Source organism: Falco punctatus, assembly GCF_963210335.1.
Source record: "Falco punctatus genome assembly, chromosome: 1".
Lineage (NCBI taxonomy): Eukaryota > Metazoa > Chordata > Aves > Falconiformes > Falconidae > Falco > Falco punctatus.
The window spans coordinates 124,201,302-124,216,589 of NC_137580.1; the positions used below are offsets into that span (position 1 = coordinate 124,201,302).

General features: G+C 40.8%; 1 protein-coding gene across 4 annotated transcripts in view; it reads left to right on the forward strand.

The window, feature by feature from the left end:
* Window positions 1–15,288, forward strand: part of CEP112 (centrosomal protein 112) — a 175,826-nt gene that overhangs the window by 73,422 nt on the left and 87,116 nt on the right. For all 4 annotated transcript variants that reach the window (XM_080388260.1, XM_080388261.1, XM_080388262.1 and 1 more), the window contains one exon: window positions 11,613–11,795. In XM_080388260.1, coding sequence (XP_080244386.1) covers window positions 11,613–11,795 — 183 coding nt within the window. The remainder of the gene's footprint in view (window positions 1–11,612; window positions 11,796–15,288) is intronic.

Consider the following 15,288-nt stretch of genomic DNA (forward strand, 5'->3'; position numbering starts at 1 on the left):
TTTCTTTATTGTAATATAATTTTAGGGTTGGGAAATATTCAGGAAATGTTTGGGTGGAGACAAGAGAGTTGACTTTAGTAATGCTATGCCAGTGTAAAGGGGAAAAACAGAAATAGAAGTGGACAATTTATTGCATGAAATAGGCTTGAGAGCTACACCGCTGAAACAGCCCATCTAACGCTTGGGTAAGGTGGTACTTGGAAACTAAAGTGGTGTCAGTTTGGTAGCACCTGGTAAAGGAGGGAAATATTTTTTTTTTGACTTTATAGCAATGATATGGTTAGTCCATAAGGTTAAAGGTGTCTCTTATCAATGTTTTTGCGTGGGTATGACTTTACGTTTCCACCAGGGAAATGTAGTTTCATTTCTGTTTATCTTCTGTGCTGGTCAGAGGATGAAATACTGCAGTTGGCTTGTGGTGTGAGACCTGCTCTGGTCTGGAAGAGGCTTTTTCAAGTGACTAAGGGACAGGATCCCTTGGGTAGGTGTTGAGAGAGACCTTCGCCTGCGCGTGGGAGAAACCACGGTGTGCTTTGTGCCTGGCTGTCTGAATAGAAGAGAGTCTGTTGGTTCAGATCAAAGTATTTTCCTTATCCCCACTCAGAATTCTCAACGTTACTAATTGGGTTCCCACTTGACAAAGGGCGAGAAGCTGTCCTGTGTAATAGTGAGATATGTCGATGCGGGTGTTGTGTTTAGCTGGGAGATGCTATTTCTGATTCTTGTATTTAATGAGTTGGGAGCAGTCTGGGTCACGGAGGTATTGGGGTTTTGTTCCGTGCTCACATCAAAGGTGAGGAAGTTTGTTGTGTCAGTTAGAGGACGTACTGAAGGGAGGACAATGGGAAGTGTTGGGGTTAGTTGGGCGTCCGCCTCGAGGTGGAATTTTTTTATGGAATCTTTATGTTCACATCATTTTAGTGGGATGGTTGGTTCACTTTCTTTCTTTACAGTCCTCATAATTTGTGGTGCATCTTTAAAGTCCAAAGTAAGCATTTATTTGAAGATTTTGTTCCCAGGTATAGGAACATGATCTATAGAGATAAATACTAATCTACAGTTTGTCAGATGTTACGACGTTCCTGTTCCTACCTGCAAAGGGTTGTTTATTCTTTCAGTATACATGGTAAAAGCTACCAAGCCACAGAAGCAACCTTCTTCTGCCAAATGCTCAGCTGGTTTTGCGCACTACAGGCAAACGACAGTGCCTGGTAGTGTAACAGTTTGGGGTTTATTCGTTTTCTTGTATCGTCATGCCTATTATATTCAGACCTTCTGGAGAACGGATCAAAAAAAACCCAAACCAAGAAATGAATGTGATAGTTACAACTTTTTTGGTGAATCTTTTTACATTGGTATTCTGTAACAATGTTGATATTGTGGGAACCATTAGTGAAAGTGTTTGCCACTAAGAGGTGGTGTTTACTGTTTCACTTTTATTTCATTTAGGGTAGCTACTTTTTACTGTAAGAAAGAACAGATACACTTGATGAAACATCACTGAAACCCAAGGAAAGGGTTTCAGCACTAAACAGCTAAACAATGAGAGCCTCAGAAGAATGTTCAGAGGAATCCTGTTTATGCCCTCTCTTAAAATTTCTCTTCGTACTTCATTTGGAATGTTCTTTGAAAGCTTGTAAACATGAAAACTATGTGACCCTTCCTGTGGATAGCAGTGGGTTATTGTTGGAAACGGCGTTCTTTTTGTATTGTCATTTCTGCAGCACAAAGCTCCTCCAGCCACAGAGCAGTATGAGCTCAGTTCTTCCACTCTTAACATTTCCTTTCAGAAGTTCCAGCTTGTGTTTCTCTGTATCACACTCTATTTACGCTTCAGAACTTCTAAACCATTTTTGAAGGAGATTTTTCCTTGCCTTGTTTTACTCCATATTTCTTTGGTTCCCCCTTGGGGAGGAATAGACTGATTGAAAGTGTTTAAATCGAGCAGGGAATTGGAATTGGTGCTGCGTTTCAGCAGCGCTCTTGGAGACTTTCAGGCAAGAAACAGACACCCAGCCCCAAAACCGAATACCTTGGCTACCTGAGAGAAGCAGTAATTGCTTTGAGATGTTCTGCCGCAAGTGTCAGAATCTAACTGTCAAATGGAATTTATACACAAAGGGAAAGAAAATTGACCTTCAGATACATTTTGCATAGGTTGGCATGACGAGTGGCAGAGGTAGCTCTGACAGCATACTGGGCAATTCGATTGCCCGTAAATTTAATCGAGTTGGTAATGAAGAATCAAATTGACTGATGTGTTATCCAGTTCTCCAATCTGAGAAACAGTTTGGAAGGATAGGAACTTCAGTGCTGTGGTTTTCCCTCTCCACATCATATGAACGGTTGCCTGTGCTTCACAGGGCTCTCCTTGAATATTGATCTCAGAGAGATTACTGGGGTGAACGTGGACTGTTGGTTGTGGGGCTGAAAGGTTGCTCTGCCTGTAGATCAGACATGCTGATGTATTGTCTATTGATATTTATCTGATATTTATGTTAATAAATAACCTGATACATATTGAGATATTTTTTTTTTTATTTTCCTTGAAAAAGAATTAGGAAAAAACCATACAAAACCATGGCAGTTACTATTTTGTTAACTTTTTGAATGCTTTGGAATCCATTAGTAAAGTGAAGAAGTAGTTTGGGATCTTGCAGTATTTGGTTTCAGCTGTCACGTGTCGCTCCTGGTTCCAGCTTCATCTGATTCAGTGCCACGTTCTTTTGAAGTATCCACTGAGAACACTCTTGGAGAGAAACTGGTGGCTTTTTTTTTTTTCTTTAAATATACTTTAGCTCAACTTTGTTCTACTTGCAGCTGTTAGATTTGAAAGTATATTTTGAAGAAAAAAAATAACTCCAGCAGCACCACAGTTCCTATCTGCTGGGAGCAGCTGCTTTCGGCACTTCAAAGCCAGTGGACACCACAGCGAAGGCCTCAGCCTTTCCTGCCTTTGAAATGGTTGCAGTATCTATAGTCGGGCTTTATGGCACCGTCAGCACAGGAAAAAAGGTTGTTTGGTTTTTTGCACCCCCTCCCTTTTTTTCCTTTTTTTTTTTTTTTCCTACTTTCTAATTACATCCTCAGTTTAGCTCAAAATATCTGGGAAGTGTTTCTGCTGAAATCGTTTTCCACAAGCCCAAATGTTTGAGAGAGCGTGTGCCCAAACTTACCACTAGTGGGGTTTAGGCAGGAAAATTTGACAAACAAGCTAATGAATTTGCTTTTTTGCCCCCCTCCACATCATGTCACTGGGCACTTTCAGAGGGCACGTCTCTCGGGGCAAGCTGCGGTGCCACAGCAGGGTGCTCGTGGCGGAACAGGGCTTCACCCAGGGGCGTTTTGCAGCAGTCAAGTACGTACTCACCTTCGTTTAAAGCAGATTTTCATAAATTGCCACGAATGGCATGCTTTCAGTGAACTTCTGGAGATTGTACTATGTAAATGTCATTAGCTCATCCTTCTTTTTTAAAAGAAATACAGTAATAGATCACTATGAACACTGTTACACCCATTTTTTTGCTATAAATAGTTGCTGAAGTGCTGTGACTGCCTAAGTGTGGAAAAAATGGAGATGAAAGATAAGCAAGAGAGCCCAAGTCTGTGAAATTTCATTCTCCTAGCAGGTAGAACGCACCATGAAACAGCTGATGGATGACTGGTCGCAGGAGGGTTTTCCTTGCTAGGTTACGGACATACTTCGTGAGATTAGATGCCAACCTGAATGTATTAATAAGCCTTTTGTTTTGGTTCATCTTTTTTTTAACTTGTTTATTCCATTTAAACATAATAATTTTTCATGCTTCCATAGCAAAGTGGAAGGCTGTGATGCGATAGCTGAAGAATCTCTCCATATCTCAGGAAATCCTTTCTTGTGACACTTATTGTTGAGTTCTGACTTCTGTAACTTGTGAGGGAATAATTAGAGTTTCCGTCTTGTCCTATTTAGGCAAATAGGAAAGAAACAGGACACCTTCAGAAACGTTTTACTGGGTATTTAACAAAATCACTTTGAAATCATGTTAAAGATGAGAAAATAGCCTACCCTTTTAAGTTGGGAGCAAGAAGAAGGTGTGGTTGAACTTAAATATGCCTTTTATATGAAAGAAAGAGAGTTAAAGAAGTGCAGAATCAGCTGGTTAAAAATGAAAAAAGCATGTCTGTAATCTTACCTGCCAGCAGCAAGGACGAGTATCTGGGGTAGAGTTGGGAAATAGTTCTCCTTTGAGCAGCGTGCTGGAGCAGAGGAACGTACTATTAAGAGGAGAGGAAGAATATTCTTCAGATCTTTCTGTATGTTTTCTTTTATAACTTTCTAGTGAGCTTAGTTTAAAGAAAAGAATGAAGTTCTCGCAGGTAAAATACGGATTTTGTAATCACAACCATTGCTTTTATACGTAAGTGTATATATTTAAAAACAAATACCTTATTCAGTGCTAGCAGCACCATTTAATATTAAGGTTCCAAGCACAATCTCATGCTCAGTTGCGTAAAATTTTCTGAAATGTTGTTTAGATTAACATTTAATGGTTGGGCATCCCCCTTGCCAACTTTTAGCTGTTTAACTTTGTGCCAAGAAATTTCACCGATGTTCGGATGCTCAAGGCTGTGATGACACAGTTTTGCTTTTGCTTAGAATTGTAGCCATAGTTCCTTGAAACGCAGGAGATAGGGTGGGTTTGACCTGGGTGTGGTTTTATATTTTTCTCTTAAAGATCTACTCAAGCGTATTTAGGTAATAAACATAGTTTAATTCAGATGTTCAAGGGTTCAGCAGCTAAATGTTCTGAAGAGTCTCGCTGAGAATTTCCAGGTGCTCTCTGGGAAATGGAGCCAGAACAGTCTGTGTGTGAGAGAGTGGTGAAAGGCTGTGACCTTGGGAGAGGCGAAAACACAGCATAGGTGAGGAACAGAGTAAAAGGTGGGGATTAAACATTAAACCACAAAACTGCTGTGATTTAGGGATGGGGCTTGGAGAGGAAGCCCCTCAAGGACAGTAAGTTCTGTCTGTGAAAAGATTTTGTGAGAGGCTCTGAAAGGCAGTGCAGCGGAGCCTAGAGCTGTATTAGTGTCATGTAGTCCCATGGATCAGGAGCACTGGAGAGGCAGGTCCTGCAGATGGGGTCAGTCGGAGGGCTGGTGTGGACCGAGGGGTGCGTTGAGCATCAGCTGGCTCTTCGAGAGGCACTGTTCCTTATTATCTCCTGCTTTAACTGTGGCCGCTCCGCCTTTCTACGGTAGGCAGTGGGGAGGATGACTTCTACATTGCATCAACTGCTTCTGCATTGGATGTGTTGAGTTTACAGTCCTATTGCGTTTATTTGGCATGTCGCTTTTAGTTCAATTCATATTCCAGCTGCTGGTCTTCAGAACTGCTACAGACATCATCAGTCTTATCAGAAGAGACAGTCACCAGAGGTGCACCTTAAACTTTGACTCCAGTGTCATGCTCAAGCCTTCAGAGATATTTAGCTGGACACACCAACAGAGATAACATACTTAACATTCAGCTTGCTCTGTCCCCTTACTTTTTCCCAGTTAAGAGCTCCTGCCACTCCACTTCCATCCTAGCTTTTCCTCTGGCCTTATTCTTCCTTTTCTGTTTCTTCTAACTTCTTTTTGAGCAATCCGTTACCCACTCGAGTGAAGATAATGTTTGCAAAGATCCGCTTGAAATATGGTATTCCTCCGACAGACTGATGTTCCAGGCATTTCCTAGCTGTACTTTAAACAGTCCAGTTTTAATCAGAGATTCACGATCCATTTTTAGTATGCTGGTTTAGGTACAAGGAGAGTCTTTGTAAAAAGCTTTGTTCCTCTCCTCTTTGTCTATAGTCTAAGATAATTGAATTACAGTCCGTTCTTGCGTGGAGGCCAAATGAGCACATTAGCAGAGGCTCTAAATTTTTCATGTCATCAGCAACAAGCTGCATAAATTTCATTAAATAAATTAATCAATCTAGGATGCATAAATGTTTCCTTTGAACCATCCTAATGCGCAGATGAATGCCATTTGCGCAGAGTATCTGAGGAATAGTTTCTTCAATCATCAGCATCAACTTTTCACTTTATGGTATAGCTAAAACTCACAGAAGGGAAAACAATATGAGTTTGACCTCCAAGCAAAGAGCGGCTGGAAATCTTCTCAGTGTACCATTGCTGTTTGCAGAATTGTTAAGCAGGCAGATGGGTATTTGCACTGTCTCCTTCAGGCATCTAACTTGTGTGTGATTCAGAGTCAAAAGCCGGAGCTCCCTGTATAGTCAATAGAATCAGCTTTGTGGGGAGGAGGGAGAGGGGAGGCGATCGCAGGAACATAAATTGGTGCCTGCAGTAAATAGCAAGTCAGGCTGCCAATGCCCGTGAAGTCAGTTCTGTGTTCAAAGAAGGTCCTTGGATAAACTCTGAATCCCTAAACAAAGGCTATGTACAGTAAATTCTGTACCAGAGCCTGCTACAAACGGGCGTTTGCAGTGACTCGAGGTATATCGATTTCGAAAGAAATATTTCTGTTTGCAAACCGCGTTGGCTTTGCCGGAGCAGGTGGGCTGGGGAGTGGGACCTCCTGGCATTTGTCGTGGGCTAAGTGTGATTTAATCATAGGGATGCAACTTCATTTCTAATATGTTGATGCTTTAAAAACAAATTTACTCATGGCAGGAAGACTGGAAATATTGAGGTGAGGTTTGGGCTGCCCATACTTTAAAAATATTAACGTTCTGAAGGGCCTTTGTAAGTAAAAACGTACAGGTCGGGTATATCATTTTCTATACGTGGTGAGACCACTTTGGGTATATGGTTGCAGCAGGGAGGATAAATCAAGCTGCAGTTTGGCTAAAGGCCAGCTTGTCTCCTTTAGAGAATTTCTTGCAGTTCTTAGTTTGCAATTGAAATAGTTATTAGTGGTTGATTATAAGGTGAAGTATAACAGGAAACACAGTCATGCCAATTAAATTATTGCAGTCTGCAATGAAATAGAAACGAAAATGCATTCGCTATGCATGTATATTACCCTATATGTATTTGCTGCTTCAGTGGTTATATGTGGTTCCGCACTGATATATTTTTTCACTGTCCCGTTTGCCCTCGGCTCATTACAGCCCTTATATCTTGGGAATATTTTGTGTTCCAAATTATAGCAAAATCTTGAAAAAAAAAAATGTGTACCTTTAAAATCCATTTAATTTATCTGCTACAAAGTAGTTCTGGTATGCTCCCTTGCCTTGCAGTGAAGATTTCTCTTTTCTGTCCAAAGTTATTCTAAGCCAAGCCCAGCATAATTAATACTCGATCCTCCAGCCTGTTATATCAGATTACTTTTAGAAGCAGTCTATTTGTGGAGATGGGTAATCCCCATATCCTCGTGAAACACGCACGTTTATTTATAGGCTTAGGAGGCAGAAAACGCTAGATTTTACCGGAGTTGTTGGTTGGGGATAGATTGCGTGTGGTACGCTGCGCTGGGCAGAGGTTAGGGCTGGTTTTGAGCAGAGCAATGATAATGAAGACACCTGATTTACACTCTTAAATGCTTATAAAATACAATGGCTGAAAAATAGACGTGCTGCGTGTATGCTGTACGAGTGAGTTTTGTTTGGTTCTTTGACATGGCTTGTGTAACTTATTGGTGGCTTCTCCAGCCCTCAGAAGTTCAGTCACGCCAAAACAGCACTAATAAAATCATCCTGCCATGCAAGACCATGTTCTGTATAGGTGTTACTTACAACATTTCTGGGATTGTGGACATAAATTTACATGAATTTTCATACTCTTGTGTCAAATATTTAATGTAGCAGTTACATTTTTCAAAGAGGCAGTGAGCTAACTGATTTCCTTTCCCTCCTTTGGGGACTATAAAAAGAATTTCAAAGGCATACTTGTTCTTGAGAACAAGCCGAAATTGTTCTAAAATTGAAAAGCCTAAACTTAGTGAGTGATGGAAAAGCAAAAACTGGATAGTAGAAGGTCTTGTCTATATTAGGGACTTTAAAAAGGTATTTGCTGACGTTGATTATGTTACAAGTATTTGGCTTCTGAAAATATCTTCTGCAATCACAGGCTGTTTACTGATCTTTGTTCTTCAGATGTGCAAAGGGAACCGGTGGAGCAGCAGCGTGATTTCGCTGGAGGTCTGTCTTAGCTTGGCTCCCGTTTTAGCAGGTTGCTCTAAAGCACCTCCCCGTTCTGGTGCAGTTACATCTGCCTGCGTTAAAGGCCATCGTTCCTCATCATTCCCCAGTCCCTGCGTAGGATGGGCACAAACCACACTGCCAGGTTCGTTTGGCAGTTTGTGTGTATTTATGTGGGTGAATACCAAAAAGCAGCCACAGTTCTCAGATTTGTCTTTTTTAGCTCTTTGTGGAGAATTTTTTCATCTTTTAAAAATTGTTTTCTCTGCAAGAGTAAGGAAATGCTGTTAGATTTCAGTTAAAAGCAGAAACTTAAAAAATAAATGCTGTCATTTTGGTGATGGCTTAGTAAATCAGCTCTTGGCTGTTGCGTTGAACATGGTTCTATCACACTGGTTTGGAAACAGGGTTTTAATTAAAAATTTGTGTAAGAGGTGATCATAATTTTAAAAATAGTTGTCTTGGTAATAGCAGTGTTTCACAGTAAGAACAGCTATGTGGGTCGGGCTGTCCCGCTTGGCGTAGTGTCCGGGCCACGGCTGGAGATGGGAGCAGATGTGCAGAGAAGAGAATAAAAGATTTTCATCTTTGGGAAGGCAAGATGAGGAAACATCTAAGCCACAATGAATACAATCTGATTATGGTAATAGGGTGCACACTATTATTTAGTGAATGTTTCTTTTCAGCGTTGCCTCTAATTCCCGTTGTGAATATCATGTTGCTTGTCTGTCTGAAATGTATAGCACCTAAACCTGTCTGTCTTCTGGGCACTTACATACTAGATTTGAGCAGACGTTTTAATGTAATCTGATGAAGTGCTGAGCATCTAGGGGTAGATGAAGAAAGATCTCCACACGATACAGTTTTTAAAGGAGGAGGTTTTGTTATATCATTCATAAAAGGCACTCTTTACCTCAAAGAGGAGACAGAATCCATACTGATTTGTGAAGAAATAATACAATTTTCACGCAGCTCCCTGTGATGAAGAAGCCCTGTTGTTGCTGAGAAACAGCACGGGGGTTTTTTTTCTGTTTGTTGGTATACATAATTTTTTTTCCTTTTAAAAATACCCAATAACGATACAAGAATGAGAGAGGCAGGAGCGGCAGAGGAGCCGTAGCGCTTGGCAGCCGTTGTGGGGAGAACAGGGGGCTCAGGGAGCTTCCCCAGTGCTGTCAGATGGCTGCTCCACGACTTCACGGTGTTCGACAGGAGAGCATGTTCTGTTGGTTACGAAGGTGGAGTGCTCGTTAGCATTCATCAGCAAAGGTGGGCCTTCTAGGTCTTTGAACTTGAGGGAAGAAGATGCAGGGGTCCCCATCCTTTCTCTCCTCTCCTGGCTCTGCACCTCTGCTCCCTGCCAGAAACATCTAAAAAGCAAAACTGAACCGTCGTGGGGAATGCTTTGCTTTAAGTGGTGAGGGTTTTTTTGTCCTTCAATGAATTTGGCTTTTATGAAACACCTCCCCTCACGCTGCCGTCCTTTCTCTCCCCAGGTAGCGGTCTGAGGGGGCACCCCTCCTGCGTACAGACCCCTCCCTTTCAGCTCTTTCCACCTCTTACATTCAAAAAAGTTGTTTCTATCACATAAACGCTGTAAGTGAAGAGACTACTAAATGAAGCTGTCACTGCTTTGGTTGGGTGAGCTGGTGGCGTGGATGTGGATGTGTAACTGGCTGCTGAAGCAGGATCTGTCCCGTGCCCCCTGCCTTGGCTGCGGTCAAGGAAATGAAAACCTGAAGAACTGCAGATCCCCACCACAAACCGTGTTACCCCAGATCTTACCTGGCACAACCAGCTGAAAATCCAGTAACCGGGAAAAGAAAACGTTTGAGTAAAAAGACCTCTCTTGTTGAGATTTCCTTTTAATCAGCTCTGATTGATGAAAAACTGCTCAACATGTTTTCCCATAACTCGGGGAAAGCCTTTACAGTTATTTTGGGGAGCAAGAATTCCTTCATTTAGGCACACTGAGGACACACTGCCTTGTACGCAAACCATGGGCAGAGCCCTGACTCGGAGAACTTTGTGTGAGGATCCCAGGCCCAGTAGAGATAATGTCTGCCTCCTGGGGGGTAACGCCTTCTGGGATGTCAGATGCCTGCTAATGAGCTCTTTAGTATTATTAAATAATGTAGATACGTTAAACCGTAGAATATTGCATCTGTTCTACTTGTTCCGTTTTTGGAAGGATGCTCCTGGCTGCAGCGCATGTTTGCTAGTCAACTCGGAATACACTGATCTGTAGTTTGAGAAAACGCCTTTTTTTTTTTTTTTTTTTTTCTTCCTTCCTTTTTTTTTTTTCTTGAACTTTGCTTTAAATTTTAAGCCCCAAAGCCACACGAACAGCTAATATCATTCCAGAATAGACTGCTACAGCTTTAAGATAAGGTGCCGGGTGCTCTCAGCGCACACACAGCCGGCTCCTCCCGTTGGCTTTTTTTTTTTTCTCATGCTGAAAATTACCCACCATATTCATAAGAGCATTTTTTTCCCTTCTTCTTCTTCTCCTTCCCCCCCTCCCCTCCTTCTCCGAAATCCACCAAAACTGAAGAAAAATCCAAGTGACTGTTCTTAGCAGCTGTGTGGCCCGGAGTTCAGTGGGGAAGCGGCTTCCTGCCGTCCCTATTCATCACCTGCTTCAAAGGCAGCCTGGCTGCTCCAGTGTGCAGGCCAGGTAGGGTGCCATTGTGCGCAGGCGGGGAGGATTAGTATCAAAGCTGCGGCAACCAGGCCCTCGGTCTCAGGCTGCCATTCAGGCTAGCGGGGAGAGGCTAAGACTGGCCAAGGTCACAGCATCCAGTGTGGTGCGGACTGGGAAAGGATCCTGAGAATAGAGGGCTTCTTATGAAATCATGGTGCAAGCTTGCAGCACAGCAGGTGCCCTTCTGGAACACATACATCTGTTTATGTTGGGGTAGCGTAGCTGACAACGGGATAATGGAGCTTTGTTTTTTATAATTTTCTTTCTTTTTTTATTAACAAAAAAAAAGACAACTGTATGTAAGGCAGCGTTGAAGAATATCGAAGGAAGAGCGTTCGCTTCGGAAATCATAAAGAAATCTTTAAAAGACTTAATTGCTAGGGTGGGGGGGTCGTGTGTGTATACTTACGAAGGGGAGAGCAGGCTGCCTATTAACCATTTAGCATCCTCAGCCCTGCTGGTGAGGAGCAGCAGGGTATGGGGGGACCGTACACAGGATGCGACAATGCAAATTTATTTTTTTTTTTTGTACGCTCTGACATTTGTACCAACAAATTGGTTAAGGATGCGCTGGATTTGCTCAGTTGTCTCCATTGTTGGAATTGTCTGGAGGAATTCTGTCACGCTAGCGGTGGCTTTTTAAAAGGTGAGGTAATAGTGACGTAAAAATAAAATTGCCAACTTGATGAAATTAAGGGGAAAATTAAGCTGTAGACGAGTTGTCATGACGACAAGGATGTTCTATTGATGAACTGTACTCCTCACTGTCCAATCAGATAGTGGAGCTGAAGCTGGAGCATGAACAGGAGAAGACGCACCTATTCCAGCAGCACAACGCAGAGAAGGACTGCCTGGTCCGAGACCATGGACGGGAAATCGAGAAACTGGAAAAACAGCTTTGCGCTGCCATGGCAGAGCGTGAGAGTAAAACTCAAGAATGCAGGAAACGAGACACACAGGTAATGATCAATAATGTTTGAAAGGCGTATGCTTATTAGAAAATGCTAATAATTAGTTTCCTGTTTGCCAGCATTGTTGGTGATGCACGCTGTGTGAGCATTTGCGAAACTGGCACATAAACGTGATTTCGTTTTTCTTTTTTCTTTTTTTTTTTTCCGCTTTCCCCCCTCCCTTCCCACTGCTGAATAGGGCTTTAACTGCAAAAACCACAGGTAGCCAGATTAAAAATTCCATGGTGCGCTATAACTCGGCCTATTTATAATCTTGTCTCATTTTCTTTCATGATGGATTTGTTTAAGAAAAAAAGGTATCTGTTCTTCTCCCCCCCCCAGCCCTCACACTCACCCCTCCTTTTCTCCTTCCTGGGCAAATCCATATGAATTATATCTGCTTCATTCGTATGCTCTTTTTTGTTTTAAATCCCTGCAGGTAACTCACAAATGGCTTTATTTCATTTTGTTCATGTCTTTTTGTTTCAGTTTTGTATTCTAGATTTGCATTGTGTGTCTGGCAACGTATGTCAGATATTTGATAAGATGATGTGGGTTTGGGGTTGCTTACCATCACGTTTTATTTTCCTACACACACCCCTCCCATCCTCCATCTCTGTGGTCACTGTTGGAAGCCATTTGGCAGAATAACCCCCAGCTGGGGTAGCATTTGACTCTTCAAACTTCTGGATGAAATGCACACTGTCAGCATGGAAAACGATCTTTATGAGTTTTCAGTTCAAAAAACATCTTATTGCATTTTTTTCAATGTATTTTGTGAGGATGGCATGGTATATTTTCTTAAGAGCCTATATTAAAAAAGGCCTGCAATGGCAATGTTTAAAAAAATTAAGGTGCTTTTGTGGTTTAAAGAGTATTCAGAAAATAATCTTTACTAATCAGCATTAGAATTGCTTATCATGCATGGATTATTTTATACCAAAACTGGACATTTTGGTAAGGCATCTTTAATGACATGTTTTCCGCGCACCACCGCCTTCCCTATGAGGTGTAAGACTGAGGCATTTTCACTTTACTTTCGTGTAGACTAGTAGGCTGTGTCTTTTACTGGCAGCTATAATGTAGCTAAGTCAAACTGAATATTTAGGGGTTTATTTATTTATTTTACACAACTCAGACTCAGTCGAAATCTGGCTTAAGTAATTCCATTGGAAAACAAATGGCTTGTTGGGGGAGGATGAGGGATATATTGCAGAGCCAGGACTTATTTCTCCATTTCCACCATTATGGTTTTCCAAGGAAAATGAGAGATACTTTTGTGAGAACGCTTGGGAAGGGGATATTCAGGTGGCTTCTGAAAAATTAAACCTTGCCCTTGATTTCCACTTTATTGTAAAAGTGAACAAAGACTTAAATTGTTAAAGGGATTGGAGTTTATCTTTTTTTCTTTGGCCCAAGACAGATGCATCTTAACTTCATAGCACTTTGCGAGTGCCTTTTTCAAAGTTGGATCGTCCTCTCACCTGCATTCCTGGTGGTGTGTTTGTGTACAAAGGCAGAGCTGGAGCACTCAGGTTAAAAAAAGAGGTTTAGAATTAAACAGAATTATTCTGTCCACCCGCCAGCATTCATTGCAGTTAGTGTATTGCTCTGTGTGACGCTGAATGCAAAGGTAGATGGGCACTATCCTAAGCAAATTCAGAGAACCTGGAGATGTCTTTTAAGTATCTCTCGCTCTTTCGTTCTGTTGTGGGTCGTTTCTGGGGAAGATTGGAGCCCAAAGCTTTGGTTGTGCTTTCTGTTTACAATAGGATATATAATGCTACTACAGGTGCTATGTAGAAAGCTGGAAATTATCGCAGCTACTAGGAAAATCTGAACAGCCTGAATAGCAAAAACTTTGGCCTTTTTACAGAGCTTTTCTTTGTAGTTTGGATATCCCTGTACAGTCATTTGAGCATTGCTGCCATGAGAATGACATGTAAATCAGGGAAGAAAATGCAGTTGCCTTTGACTAGAAGAGCCGTTGTTTATTTAAATTCTAATAAGAATCTATCAGCTTTCAAGGACGCATATTTTTTCCATCTTTTGAAAATAAATTGTTTTTCTGTCCTTCCTCTGGTCTTTGTGTTAGAATTCACTTTTGTCTTTGCAGTGAGCTCAACAGACAATACAGGTGTTTCTTATGGAATTATGGCACATATTTTTAATACATTTTTTAATTTTTGCATATGTTCACGAAAATGCGTGTTTTGGACATCTAACGTGACTAATGGCTGATGTGCTTTATGAAACATTTGGCAGTCTCTTAACAAAGATACCACAGTGATTTAATGAGTTTATGTAGACATAGCTTTTTAAAAATCTGTTAAAATTGAACCACGTTTGTCAGTAATTTTTAGGACTGCTTTATATTACAGTCAAGGTGCGATGAAACAGGAGAAGAGGCCATTTTGCTTCGCTAAATGAAAAGTAGATTTGCTGGCTATTTCAAAAAAATTTAAATAATAATTAGTATTAATCACCTACAAGTAGCTTGGTTTGAAGGACCTGTCTGTTCAGTGTTTGGTGAATGATGTAAAAGCACCGTTATTAAAGGTATTCACTGTTTTCCTTTCTTAAATCCTTTTCCATATGAAAGAGTAACAAATGTTTATCCATATTTCTTACTGTATTGCTAAAGACGGCTGTGGCTTGAGTACTGCAGAACAATTTCTTATACTGTTATTGAAAAGATTAATTTTTTTATTGCGTAGCCAAGGTCTCTACTTTCATGTAGGTCTTCAGCTACTGTGAAAGATAGTATACAAAACGGTTAGATTTTATTCAGGTAGGAATAAATTTATTAATGCTTTAATCAGAACTAAAGTATACAAATTAAGATTTCAGTGCATTGCTAGATTTTAATTAAATATAAAACAATGTTACTGCTTCCTTGAAATAGAAGCTTAATATATTTTAAGGGAAGGAACTTGAATTAAGTGGATCACCTTTTCTATTGCTGATGAATTTCTGGATAACAATTGCATTCCACTTTAGTTCTTGGATTTATCCATTTCTAGGAGGCTTGCTTTGATTTTTTTCACCTAGGGTTGTAATGCTTGGGGAGGAGTAAATTGACATGTAGGTCAATAAAAGTCAAAGCAGTACAAAGGCTTTTATACCATGCTGTGTTCTTGTAGTCTTTTATATCCTATAGGTTTTCTATGAACTGCCATAATATTTTTATTCTTTAAGAAGTAGCTAATAATACAGGATATTTTTTTAAAAGGCTAGTTTTGAATCGCGATTTCTATTTAATATAGGTTTTTTTATGTTATCTGGATTTTCTTTAGGAGCATTTTTAAGCTACATTTTGGTTGGTGATTTGTTCCCCGCTGTCCTAAATCATTTTGGTTTATACAGTAGTTCCCAAAACAGGGAACTTCTGGGCTGATAGAGGTCTTCCTTTTGTTTTAATAAAAGCAGCCTTGCTACTGAATCGGCGTTTTTTCTAAAGCAAGACTTCTGATCACACAGAATAATACATCTAGTTTGCTTC